At 34.1% G+C, this 15,014-nt stretch overlaps 1 protein-coding gene across 1 annotated transcript in view; it reads left to right on the top strand.

Annotated features, from left to right (window-relative positions):
- Positions 1 to 8,977: 8,977 nt before the first annotated feature.
- LOC142981224 (uncharacterized) overlaps positions 8,978 to 15,014 on the top strand; it is a 31,744-nt gene continuing 25,707 nt past the window's right edge. The window contains exon 1 of the mRNA XM_076126970.1: positions 8,978 to 9,133. Within this exon, the coding sequence (XP_075983085.1) occupies positions 9,126 to 9,133 (8 nt within the window). The 5' untranslated portion in view covers positions 8,978 to 9,125. The remainder of the gene's footprint in view (positions 9,134 to 15,014) is intronic.

Consider the following 15,014-nt stretch of genomic DNA (forward strand, 5'->3'; position numbering starts at 1 on the left):
AGACAGCATATAAATTACAGTTAATTCTGTAAACAGCCGTTAAACTAAGTTAAGTATCGATTAAATAAAATAACTCACTCCTGTCCCACTGCTGGGCAAGGGTCTCCTCCCAACGAGATACGGGTTAGGCCTTGAGTCCACCACGCTGGCCAAGTGCGGGTTGGGGACTTTACTTTTAAGACGATTAACGGGAATACCAAATTAAATCACAGTTATAATCTAATAATTACTTTCACCTCGTAATAAAGAAATGAACGAATCACCCTCAACCCTCCCGTTGCTCATTAATATTAATTATTACATTATAAGATTTCGACAGACGCGCCTTCAACCCCTTCTTACTATTGAATCACATTTTATAAGCGTGATTGAAAACATTATCATGGTTCCTGAGCCATTATCAATTTATTCATTAAGTAATATTGTCCAACAATTTAGCAGAAAGCCTTGGCAAGGTTTTCAGCTTGTAGAGGTATATATAATTCATGATATACAACGCTAGTGACTTGCGGACTTATTCAACTGATGGTGGCTTGATTGATAAAGCTAATTATTAATTTTAATTTATATAAATCGTGCATGTCAATGCCCTTCTTAGTTGCTGGATCTTTATAAAATAATAACTTAAAAATTCTATGTAGGTATTTATTAAATTGTAAATATAAACAAATTTAACGAATAAAGAGTTTAATTTCAAGTAATTAGTTTGAAATCAAAGACTTAATTACATCTTCTTTATACTTATAAAAATACTATTTCTATTGTTAGGTCAAATAATATTTAATATAATATTTATTAAATCACGTAATTTAATTAATTAGTCCGTCTGGCAGTTACTAAAGTTCTCGAGAGAATAAATAAAATAATGAATATTTCAACATAATATATTAGTCTTCGTTCAAATAACTTTGAAAGTTAACTAACTATAATTGTATCATTCAATAAGCACATTTTTTTACAGAATACGTAAATTAATTATTATCTTAATTGCAAAGTGAAAAAAAGTTAATAATGTCATTGAGTGTTTTAATAAAATAAGTTTCTCTAAAAATATTACGAGTCGATCAAAGGTACTTTGATTTTATTTATGAATTCTGAATAATAATACGTCAATTTACTCAAATCAAATTCAAATCAGTACCTAAATCATCAGCATAATGAAAAATAAAAGTGTACGTATAATTTCATAAAAATGATACATTATGTACTTAAATAATAGTTGCTCGGAATATGTTACGAGAAAGAAGGTCCAACAATGTCCGCGATAGTTTACGACCGTCCTTGACCTTAAAAGTTAAGGCATCAAGCTTCTTTATCTGTTTCTTCCGAAACCTTAGCTCATAAACTGTTGAATTACAGTTTTATTACCTTCCTCTCCAGTTTTCATGAGACTTTTTTGTTATATTAAAACAAGTCTCGTAAATATACCTCTGAAATGTGCTGCGAATATTCACAGACCTGCCGGGACGTATTTGTCGGCGCCTCTTTGTTACGATGCTACTTTTATACTCTAAATCCTTGCAAACAAACTAAAAAGTTTTAAAGAAAGACTCTTTGATAGTAAACTAAACTGTTTTAGATGAGTTGATAAGTATCCATAGTATCGTATCAAATTCGTGTCGTTTAAATGTCACAAGTTTCTTTTTGAAAAGATCCTTCTTTGCAAGAACAATACAGTTGCACAGAAGCGGCTGTAAAAAAAGTGAAACACATATACAAAATTATTGGTAAAACACTGTACCAAAGTCTATCGAACCAGCCTTCTTCATCAATGATACATTTCATAACGCCTATCGGTTTTTTCCTTATCATAATATCTACAACTTTTGTTTAACATAGAACACAAGTCTCTTTACAGCTCTTACGTGTCGTCGTATGACACCTCCGGGAGTCGCGTTAAAGAAGGCAACCTTTAAAAGGTTCGCTTATCGCAGTACCCAACAGTTTATGACACGTCACAGACATTCAACAATGGGGACTACCTATCGATAAAATTCTTGTGAATTTCCTAACATTGTATTTCAGGATTTTTTGGAAACAGATGGACAATTTTATAAAGACATAATAAATTTAATAAAATTACGATCAGAGTTTTATCATCAACATAACATTTTTAATTCTATAGATCCCTACCGCGTGGGTACCATACATACCTATCGATAGAAATGTGTTTGAGGAAGCTAATCTAAAATGCTTCGGCTTAAAATTCATGCAGTTACCATCAATCAGTGCAATGAGGCGTGTACGGACGCTCAGGGGGATAAGATGGTGGAAACAACGTGTCTGATCATCCGTCCTTATAACAACCATTAAATTAATTACCAAGAGATAGAGTAGTTATTTTCGTTAGGTTACGTGCATCAAATTAATTAAATTCCGTTTGAATAGCTATTGTAATATTGATATATACAAATAAACTACAAGTTTTATTATCTTTCAAATGAAAAATGGTTACTTTGGTAAAGATCTAGCGTGTCTATAAGACCCTCGTAGCCGCTATATTTCGATTATATGAAGACGTAAAGTATCCTCGCACACGCACGACGCGACACTTGACAAATGTACCTCACACTTATCACACGCACCCGCTCCTACACTACATACACTACACACATTACAAGGTTTATAGCGCTCTGTTATTGAATATCGGAAAGAATATTGCTTTGATGGCCACTTAACACCTTTTGTAGTTCTGAGTACAGGATCTGTTGAGGGCATTCTGTTTTGTTTATAGCTGTTGTTTACTTAAGTGACTATTTTATACTGACCCAGAGATGTACTTAATCTTTTATTATCCCTTATAGTATGTACTAGCTGACCCGCGCAACTTCGCTTGCGTCACGTAAGAGAGAATGGGTCATAATTTTCCCCGTTTTTGTAACATTTTTCATTACTACTCCGCTCTTAATGGCCGTAGCGTGATGATATATAGCCTATAACCTTCCTCGATAAATGGGCTATCTAATAGTGAAAGAATTTTTCAAATCGGACCAGTAGTTCCTGAGATTAGCGCGTTCAAACAAACAAACAAACAAACTCTTCAGCTTTATAATATTAGTATAGATGAATTTGTAATAAAATCTCTTTGGCTTCAAGAATCACAAATGAGTACAAAGTTCATTAGGTTTCTTTCAGTGAGCTCGTGAGGTACCCAAATATCGAGCTTTTTTGTGTAAGGAAAAAATTTTATTACAAGTTCATACATACTATAATGCGAAAAGAGATTATTCCCGGCCTAATATTTGTCGTAAGAGATAAACATTATATTCGAGTTCTAATTCTAGTTTTCAATATAAAAAATATGGAAGTGTAAAATTTTCACTTATGACAATTGGTGCCGGAACTGAAACGTAACACCACGTATTATCATCCCCACCACACTGGAGGGTTGCCAAAATGCAAGCCAAAGTCTAAGTGCGCCATTTAAATTTTACGGCGCTCTTAAAAAAACTAATCGTCTTGAAAGGTTCTTTGAGATCCGACACAAAAATCCACGGCATCTTTGAAGATAGATTATTGGAAATAACTTCGGATAAGCGTCAGATGTTTTTAATTAACTACGGTACTTAGAACTGGATACTTGAATCCCGGGCATTGTAGCACCTACATCTAACAAGTTACGCAAGAGCTTTTGAAAATTCTTTAGTATCTTATATCTACTGCGATCCTAGAACATTATTATTTGAAAAAATCTTTTACTATAATGGAAATATAACATTATGTTATATTGCAAAAATACATTCGAATAGTAAAACTTTCTATTTATTCTAATTGGGCAATGACTATGAAAATTATATCAATTTATATGAGAACCGAATCTAGTATTCGCTCGTGTAAGTTCAGTAAAACTTTTATTAGACCTTTTATAATTTTTCGCATAGTATTTTAATGTGAAAACGTTTAGTCACCAACTTGTCCGTTCTATAGACTATATTTGCGTGTCGGTGTTATAAATAGCGGACGTTCTGCTGACCCCCTCACGCGCCGTGAAATACGCAGAGAGTACAATTTGCATAACGTTAAAATACGTGCGTTTGAATTTATTAATACCGTGTAATGACTGTAATGGCGTCGTTCGTCATTGCCACGTGTGTACTTTTAGGAAAATTGGTTTTAACAAACGTGCTGATACAGAAAATAAATTTAATATCAAATTTTCATGCGGTTGGTACTTTAACCATGCCAAAACCACCGCATGCTGAAACCAAAACCTTCAACGACGAATAAAGTAAATACATTTAAATATGACTGCCTCTGTTACTAGTGTAACCGACTGCTGACCTGCTGACTGCTGACCGATGAGGTCTCGGCTTCCATAACTAGGTTGGGCATGTTGCTATTTCTTTAACTAATTTATATTAGATTTTTCTTAATAATTTAGTAACGTGTCCGGTATATAGGAATAGGCTCAACTCCACATGGAACTAAAATTGTAATGGCGAAACGAACACCTATGCCTTCACCTTCGGGTATAACATGCATGATATTATGTACGTATATGTACATTTAATTATTATTATAGATACAAAATCAACAAGTTGGGAATCGATCTCATACGCGTGTGACATAATAAATTCCCGGTCACGTATATGTGAGCATAAACAAAGATTACACAATGAAAATTACGCGATATTTCATATTGTTTACTCTTGATTTAGCGAACACTCGTTTTTATGTACTTGACATACATAATTTATCCTTGTTGAAACAAATTTTCGTTGTGTGGGTAGCTTATTGCTTTACAAATTATCCAAAAAATATAACTATGTAGGAAATACTACACGCTTGGATATTTTTTAACAGTCTTTATTATTTTATTCATATCTACAGTTTATACAGCTTTAAAGCCGATATCCGATTTACAATCATTATCTACTATCGGCTTTAAATACAACTTAGAAAGAAATTACTTTAAATACAACTTTTTAAGCGTCAAAAACCTTCTAGTATTGATTATAAAATCTCATCCCCGAAAATAATATACACAAATTATGTTGCTGCTATGTTTCAAAATTCAACCTTATTCATCCAGTAAAGTTATCAGAATGATAGAAAAATAAAGCCAAAAAGTAAATGACAGTTTTACAACAAAATTAGCACAATTTTACGTCATAAAAATGTTAATCCCTCGAAAATATGCTCTCAACGGTTAAAAGTGTAAAATTCATGGTGTTTTAATAAGGATGAAGTGTGTTATGGTGGAACAGGTTAATCTTTTTGGGTAAATGTTCGCATACAGCATTATCCCGTGAGAGGGCAGCACTGTCGACCGTCGTCATCTCACGCATGGTTTATAATACGGAATATACGGAATATACGGATATGCAGATCCTTGTTTATTTTATTTGATGGGAATGGGAGCTTCTCATCAATTATTATTTGCTTGTAAAGGATTTCTGGAATTTAACTGCGCAAACAGCAGTTAAATTTAAATAAGTCTGTGCAAAAGCTGGTTTCGTAAATGAAAAGTTAATGTCAAAAAACCCATCGGATAGATTTAATGTTTTAAACCGTAAGGAAAAGTTTCTTTTAAGTCTGTATTTGAGGAATAATTTTGACTAACTTTTGGAAGATCTATGGAGTTATTGTCAATAGTATTTACCGAATAAACGAAAAATGCGCTCTCAAACGAGTATCTAGAGCTATCAACATAAAGCGCTTATCACAGCTCAACAAACACGATTTTCGCGCTATCTCCATATGTATTATACGCCATATTTTATTTGATTGTCTACAACTAAAATCCCATTGAATATTGAACACGTTTAGTACCGATGAATCTCTACCAAATAACTATCCCAGGGAGAGGTCAACGTGTGTCTACACTTACACTAAATTTCACTTTCTAAAGAGGTAATTTTGCGCTAACCGTATTTCCACTAGTGTGACTACTCGCTTCAAATATTTACACGAAAACTCTTCACTTGTTTACTTGCTCTCGTAATGTGGATCCAATCTTTTGTACTGTAATAAAATAAGAGCTTCAGTCTGCGAAGGTTTTATGTTCGCAAGTTAACTCAGTATTGATGTTCGTAATTTGATGAATTCAGCCAACACGAGAAAAGTTCTGTAAAGCTAGCAGAATAAATTAATTATGTTGATGCTATTCAGTTCTCAGACGATAGACTCGTGACTACTATGTGTAATCGGACAAACGATTTTTACTAAGATATTACACTAAAAACAGGTACAACTAGATTCGTTATTACGTCTTACGAAAACCTTTTTAAAAAATCTTTCCATCCATCATTATAACACATTTCATTAATTTGTGACAAATATTGCATTACCGCCTTTTTGTTAAATCTTATAATAGAAACTGGACAACGCTGGCTGTTTAACATCAAAAATAAATTAAGATGCCATTAAAGTAATTTTTTTTACTTTTTCCTTTTCTACTAAATGGCGTCAACGTAATTTTTTCATCATAACTTGCCAGTTACTGTAAAGTTTGATAGAATATTAGTATCTTATAAAGAGGTTTATTAGCAAAAATTTTAATACTTACTAACTTTTTATATACCTATACTACCTTTTTGCACATTAGTACACAGTAGAGCAGAGGCAAGATTCGCCATATCGCCAATTAAAAATTCGATTGTCATGTTTTTTTTTCCTTGTCGTGATGTTTTTCTTTTCATAAAATTTGGTAAGTTTTTTTAACTCAAACTGAGTATAAATACAAGGAGAGGTTTTTTGCTTATGACATACAAGTTTTTATTCAATGTACGTCATGAATTATATTATGAATCTAACGAAGCACTTTCATAATAGTCAGTCTAACGTAAAATAGGCTAGCTCTTTGCATTTATAGTACCGGAAATAAGAGATTGAGAATGAAAAATAGAAATGTAGGAGGGAACGCGGAAATAAATCTTTGAAAATAGTGGAAATGGTAACGTAGGTACGATGAATATAGGGCAGTTAAGAATAATATGAAAGTGTTACTACAATGATGTGCTTTTTAGAGAGCGACAATAAATTCAATTCATTCAACATAAATATATTCTATGCAACGAAATACAGATGAAGTATTTAAGTTTAGTGATGTTGACAAGTCAAAATAATACGTTTATCTCTTGGTGAAGTTACAAATTCCATGTCAAACTCAAACCCAGATATTGTCAAAAAGGCGGCAGTTCTCCAGCCAAGGCAAAGACTTGCTAGCGACGTGAACAAACTAGGCTGAACACTAACAACATAAATAAACAGACAAATAAAAACTTTATCTTACTGTTTCTTTTCCGTATTATTTCTTATTTCAATCTAGACCTTCAAATATTTATGGTCTCCGCTGGTCGCTAAATATCATTACGCCGAAAATCAAAAACTTTTGTAAACATAAAACTCACTTTGTTGAACAAAAAATGAGGTTCTAAAACAATTTATTAGAAATTACATTGCCCAGAAGTTATTTGTCGAGAAAACTTTCGTAATTTGTTTACACTTTATAGTTTGAAAGGATTTAATCTCTTTCTAGAAAGGTTTCTGAAGAGTTGTTTGCGGGACTTGTTTTATGTTGATAGTACTATACATAAATAGAACACAAAATATTTTATTGAAACAAGGTCATTAACCCTTTTATATGTTAGACAAAATAGTTAGAGCATTAAAAGCGGTTTTAATTGCGCTTCAACCCTCGCACGTTGATAAAACTAGAATGATTCTCGAAATAGATCTTGCTAGGGGTGTTTTGCCTGCTATCCCCGCACTAGGCTATGAAGCTGAACTATATTTGAACCCCTCCCTCACAGTAGCCGGCATGCTCTCATGCCTGGTGAAAATAATAAGTTAACGTGTTTTTTTTTTCATTTATTTCCTGCATCCAGCTACTTACGCCACTAAAACTACATAAAGCAGAGTTGTTGCTTTCCTTATCCATTCAGGGTGGCACGGATTATTATTGCTCCAAAATCATTGGCCATTTAAACTTTACTTACTTTACACAATATACAGTTTAGTAGTTAAATTTATTCTCTTAGTTTTTATGCATCGCGTTATAATATATTAATTTAGCTTTCTAGAAGACAGAGCTACACTGGGAATTATAACATTTTTATGCAAAGGTAGTAATTGCAAAAAAAGTGAAACCCCAATAAAGTTAAATGTAATTGGTCTTTTGTACAGAGGTGACGTTCCGCGGCTGCTTTAAAATGATGTAACAAAACGGGTTCGATGGCTGCATCATCAATAACCCAAGATTAATGGAGTAGTACGTCTTAAGATAACATCGACATTTTACAGACGTCCCTTTAGAAAAAATATAAAAGACTTAATCACTTCCAAACTAGGGCGAAAGGAACCCAAATAAAAAAGTCTTGGCAGTGTATTCGTACGAAACAAATGTGCTTTACTTGCAAATTAAGATTGTGGAACAAATAGATGTTTTTAGGAATAACAGACTCGAATTGTTACAGGATATCCGTGACATCTGGTGAATTCTTATTTATTGTTTTTCTAGAAGTTTGAAGGCTTTTCAATATGTTTTCTTTGAATTGTTAACTTTATGTTCTCCACGGAATTTGTACAGAGTTATGACATGACAATGTGACTATAGTGCTGCTGCTAACTGGTATGGAGAATTAGATACTTGTTCGCAAAATCTTGAAACATACAAATAATTATATAAACCTTATAAAGGTTCAAACAATTTTGCGTGAAATTTAAATAGCAATTAGCATTAGTAGCGTTAGCTGGGTACTTAACTTTTTAACCATAACTATGTGCTATTAAGCCTTAGACACAAATATTTTATGAAGTAAGTATAACAACTCTTTATGCATAAAAATGGCAAGTCTAAAAAACTCACTGATTTCGTCCTGATGTAGGTACAATATACGCATACTATACTTAACGAAAGAGTATACCTTTAAAGAATATTGATAGGGGCTACACACCTACGCACAGGACAGAGAAAATCCCTATAAGTTGCAGTTTGAAGTGTTCAGTAATGTTCAGTACCGCGCAATCAGTCGCAGCGTGCGGACGTCTCCGCGCCGCTTGTTGTCGTGAGCGCGAGTGCACGTTGCGCCGTCGAATGTACGAGTGCGTGGTCCCGAGTGCTCCTAGTGAGTGTTATTGTGATGGACTAAGTGGTTTCATTGAGAAAATTAACATCGTTAAAGATGAAAATGTAAGTACTTGATATAGTTCTTTTTTGTATAAGGTTTCTTCAACCAGGACTTTACAGGACCGTGAAACAGCTGCCCTTGAAATTTTTAAGTTTTAATTTATAGCTTTTTTTTCTATCGTGAATATTTAGCTTTTGAGTGTGGGTATTGTTTATAGACCCGTATGTTATAGAAGTGACTCTGGGTGCTTATGTAAATTTAGGATAGCTATTAAAAATCAATGAGATCGGAAAGCAGAATAACATTTTTACTTGGACTAGCATCATAGTTGGATCCTCGAGTTAAATAAATGAGGATCCTCTTAGGCACTGGATGAAAGCGAGCACTAATTTAAGTTCACGGCTCTAGGAATTAATTAAATGACATACATAGGTAGTAAGGTAAGGTATTACTTAGACCGTCATACACTCATACGAGTCTCAGTTCGTCTCAATAAACTGAGTAATAAAGACAGAAGGGTGCAATAGTTTGGAGACCGACCACACTTGGAGCCCACGTTTTCATTGACCCCGTTCACTAGACTTCTACGAATCGGCTCAATAAGCGCTTTCCACGTATATTTTAAAGGGCTGTTCCACGATTTAACGTTGAATTACTTTGTGAAAAAGAGAGACAAATAAATACCGTATATTTTATTTATAACTTCACGCCTGTTATGCTTGAAGATGTAAGCAAAGGTGTAAGAAATGCACCACCATCATACAAAAATCTTAGAAAACCACAGCTGGGGCGAGCTTATTGCCATCTATGGGATAGGCATGTTACCAAAGTGTAGTCTGTCAAAAGTAGGTTACAGGATTTGTGAGCAGACGAGAACCGATCTGGGGACCCCATCATTATATAGTAACGTTGTACATCATACTTTTAGCGTTGCATGAGCAAGTTGACTTGACAAGTGACTTTGTATTTGATTGATCGTTTTAATAAGCTTGACTCCAATGGTAAAGGCATCGATCTTACGATCGAGTTGGTTAATAAAATCTCACTGCAATATTGATGGAACTCATGTTATACACAAGGCTTTGTCTTTAGCTATGGGTTGAACGGGATTGCCAATATAATGCATACATTATACAATATCACACCTGTTATACTCGAATGTTTAGGCAGAGACGAAATTCACCCACGTTATCTATTGCTATTTGCCGGGCAGGTTACCAAATTCTGGACAACTATTCAGACCCGATCAAATTAAATTAAAAAATACCAATAGTACATTGCCCGACTCGGGAATCGAACACGGGATCTCATGATCAGCACTTATGTTGCACTACCGACCGCGTCAATAAATACCGTGCTGACATATTGTCAGTCAGATATAGTTGCCGTTTAATGAATAAATACGTTAAAGAATTATGAAGTGTTTTGAAAGTACTTATGTAAACACTTTTATAAAATACTGCAATAACCGATGATTACTGATTAGTATAAAGTACTTTGTTGTTGAACAAGTTACGATAACAGTTATCCAATGACTAATACAATTACTCATGTATTTATTAGTACATAGTGACGGGTACTTTCATAAATAAATAAAATAAAATTAATATCATTGGACAACTCACACACGGTTATTTGATTGCAAACTAAGCAGAACTTGTACTATCGTAACCAAATAACTGATAAACATACTTATATACTTCTAAACACATACTTATATAGATAAATCTACAACCAGGCTCAGAACGAATAGTCGTGCTCATCACACAAAGATTTGTCCCGGGTGGGATTCGAAGCCGCCATTCGCGGCGCTGCGGCTATTGCGCCAAACGCGAAGTTTCATAATATTGAGTTTAGCTGCATCAAGAGCTGTTGTAACTTGTAACCACTTCACTTGAAAATATTACCTACTCATAAGGAGTGTAATGATATGTGATGGTTACGTATGTCGATGTTTACAAATATAATGATATCTTCTATTGATATACACAATAAAATGTCACCTTGGCATCCCAAAGTATCGAATCTCAGATAGTATGGATTAAAATAAATTAAGGATATTATAGGATAAATTAGTTGCTTAATTAAGCTTATACTTACGTGCTAATCTAACAGTGCTATCTACAATCACGCCTTTTTCCCATTGGGGTAGACTGAGACTGAAGAACGCAACTTGCCACGTTCCCATCAAACTTTTTTTGGTTCATTCACATCCATACATCTGGTCACACGCTAAGATTATCTGTGTAAAATTAATATAAAAAAAAATGCAAAAACATTTTAATAATGAATTCGATCTAATTTTTCGATGACCAATAAGTTTTCAGATCTTTAAACGTAGGATCTTCTACTCCCTTGCTCTTCAGTAAAGGACTGAGACTTTTTAGTTCAAGAGCCTGAGTTTGTGAAGTAATTTGCTCTTCAAAAACACTGTGTAGGATGTACCCTGTACCTACGCAGAAAATCTCTCAAAGAAGGGTGCGAAGAGCAAGCTTCGTTGTTAATTTACAAACTCAATTTAATATAAGGCCTCGTCCTTGAAAAAGCTTAACTTCGTCGCTACCAGTGACGTAAAATTATTCTATCTCAAAGAGGCTGTTGAATTATTTCGTTATCTATCCGTTAAATAATTCCTTTTCAAACTGTAATGTGTTTTTATACTCTTAATATAGATTACACGTCGATTCAACTAAACAATCATAGTTTAGTTGAATAGGAAAGTGCCTACATTTCTTAGTTAAGTACTGTAGCGCGATTCTCTAGCACTATTGACTGACGAGAATCGGGTAGCTATAAAAAAAAAAAATGAAAATCTAGACAGCGCTTCCAGCGGGCGCCGTACGAACAATTTTTGCAAAACAGTTTAGATTTCCGACTCACGATAGGTACCGATTGTAAATTACCAATTAACTGCAAACGCGAAAACAGTAACGTTTAGGGTAAGTGTAGTACTATATTTCTTCAAAAGATCTTGGTCGACTATCGTTACCGTTTCCAATCGGATGTATTCAATCATGAACAGAATTCACTCCCTTTACAATTTTATTATATGTATCCATATGTGTTTAATATATTCTATGATATAAAGAATTATGTAACTAGAATCTATACTATGTACATTGTACATATGTTATGAACTGCAGTACCTCTACCTACCAAAGTGGCTGCATTTACTAACAAAAGATTACGCCATCGACCATGACTTACACGTGCACCAGTTATGAGTGCTTTGACCAGCTATTACAGTTTACATTGTAATGTATTTTACTATGAGCCAAGTTATTATTATAGTATTACGATAATGTGCACCACAAATAGTTTTACACGCTTTCGAAGGTTACGTATTAGGTACTGTACACGATAACGATGGCGGGCACTGAACTTTGCAAGATTATTGCATTAGACACGTGTAGTTGTAACCAGGAAATGTACTAACATATCGATGTAATTGTAACATTTTATTGAAATGTACCTTTTTGGTCATTATGTTTAGAACTAGCTGACCCGCGCAACTTCGCTTGTGTCACATAAGATAGGATGGGTCGTAATTTTCCTCGTTTTTGTAACATTTTATATTGGTACTCTGCTCCTATTGGTTGTAGCGTGATGATAGGTATATAGCCTATAACCTTCCTCGATAAATGGGCTATCTAACACTGAAATATTTTTTTAAATTAGACCAGTAGTTCCAACAAACAAACAAACTCTTCAGCTTTATAATATTAGTAAGTATAGATAATCATCAATTGTAAGTGTTGGTCAAGTTTATTGGAGCCATTACCTGCGTAACTACCTCAAACTTTACTAAACAAAAAAGAAGAAAGTAAATAATGAAAATTATTAATATTTTCTTTTGAAGCCAACAAGGTCTTTGTTATCATAAATAGAATTGGGAAGTGAAAGCCAAATTCAACATTGAGACTTTAATAATAGCACTGATACCTTTTATGGCTGCAGAATGTTCAATAATTATTTGTAAGAGTCTTCTCTCTGACATTTTCAGAAAGCTATTAATAAAACCCGTCAGGATATTTAATAATACGCATGTTCAAAGATCGGAAATATCGTTTTCGTTTCATGCGAAGTTATAAATACCAAAAAGACTTTTTCAGAGTCTTTTTTACGTAGTCATTTGAAATTCTGACTTTCCACAGGCGCGATTTCCGATTGCTATCGACTATCGACAACCAGCTAGCTTACAATGAATTTTAAATGGAAAACTATCAGTGCCCCCTAGCGGGTAGTTTGAGAATTAATTTTGAAGTATGTACAATCTAAATGTCAAACTCTCGATACTAGATAGCACCTAGTGTAAAAAATGCGTTTCAGCCTAAAATAATGACATCTACCGTTTCTCTGTATGTGTTCCGCTACTCGATTTCGTATGCGGGTGGTACGAATGAAGGTAAATAAGCGCAGATAGTCAGCGGTAAGTGGCGCACATAATGAATGGACGCATATCGTTAGTTAGATATCAAATCGCGGCTGCTGCGGTAGCACGAGCTATTTCACGGCTGGACACACGATTACACGAAGTAGGCTTTGTGAGGGAATCGCCTGTGAACAATTTGCTAATTAGATAGGTATTCTGTACACTGGTAAGCCAAGTGTTGGCTGAATACTGTTTAAAAATGGTTCAGTTATAAACATGAATTAATGTTTTCTATTATAAAAATGAGACAGGATCAGTTCTGTACTACCAAACTCAAATGTGACGAGCTGTTGAAACATTTTATTTTAATCAACTGTGAAATTCGTAAGTTGTTTATTTATAGGGTGACCTATATTTTATCACAATCGGATTGCCAAATAAACCTGTTCAAGGCTTGCTTTGTCAGTAGACCGTATTATTGACCTGATGGCACTCCTTCAATAAGTGTTCGATCCTTGGCCTGCGGAATATTCGTGAATTGGTTCTCAGTTGGCAAAGTGCCAAAATATAAACTGGGTGGGAATTTGGCAATACGGGAGTTGTACAATTTTATTAGTTTTTTTTTGTCCAGGTCCATGTGAGACTGCGGTCGACTGCACTCGTGGATAGTAAACAACATTAAAACTTCGCCACAGCACTTCCTCTAAAGACCGGTTCCAATAATACAATAGCTTTACACACTATCTATCTAGTTTTAGTAGTACATTTGCTCATAAGGGGCAGGTTGCCTAGTAAAAGCTATCCTTATCTGAAGATAGGTTAACAAAACCAGACGTAAATGTATCGGTATCCTTCAAATGAAACGCCTACTTAAATAACAAGACATATATTTATGGCAAAGGATTATGTACAGATGTTTTAACGAGCAGAATTCCTGGAAATCGTTACCTTGCGTGTACTTACTTACTACAATCCCAACGTCGGTTTCTTGGAAAGCATCAATCAATTAGATTAAAGACTGGCTTATGGAGTTAATGCAAACTTCGCAAAAAATATATTTAAAAGGGTATTTGAATATCGCTTCTTTTTGGTTGGCAGCTGTTTATCCTAGGCTTACTGAGAGTAATGATGTTTTTGGCCTTCCTTTTTCACAAGATTTATTTATTTTTAATGTGGCAGTATTCTGTTTTTAGATTGAAAGCACACTTGTTTTACCCTATTTACTAAATTGGTTAATGTAAGCATTTGATAAATACATTCACAACAATAAACATTTAAAAAATTACACGAATTGCCAATTATAAAGATCTATAACGCAATGTATAGTTAAAATTATCTAATTTTCTTCTAACAAAATGATGTCGCGCAACTGTCTGCGGCAGAATAATCTCGCGCTAATGAATAAATAGAATTAACGGAAAATTAACCCTGTCTCTAACACGTAGCGACATTTAACTTCAAGTCATTATTCAACAATTTTCAAGTAAATTGAGTTTCCCTCTGATAGATGTGCGACGAACGTGCGTAATTAATGTGTACAACTTAGATTGAATTATACAATTTGGAAGTAA

The sequence above is a fragment of the Anticarsia gemmatalis genome, chromosome 19, assembly GCF_050436995.1.
Source record: "Anticarsia gemmatalis isolate Benzon Research Colony breed Stoneville strain chromosome 19, ilAntGemm2 primary, whole genome shotgun sequence".
Taxonomy (NCBI): domain Eukaryota; kingdom Metazoa; phylum Arthropoda; class Insecta; order Lepidoptera; family Erebidae; genus Anticarsia; species Anticarsia gemmatalis.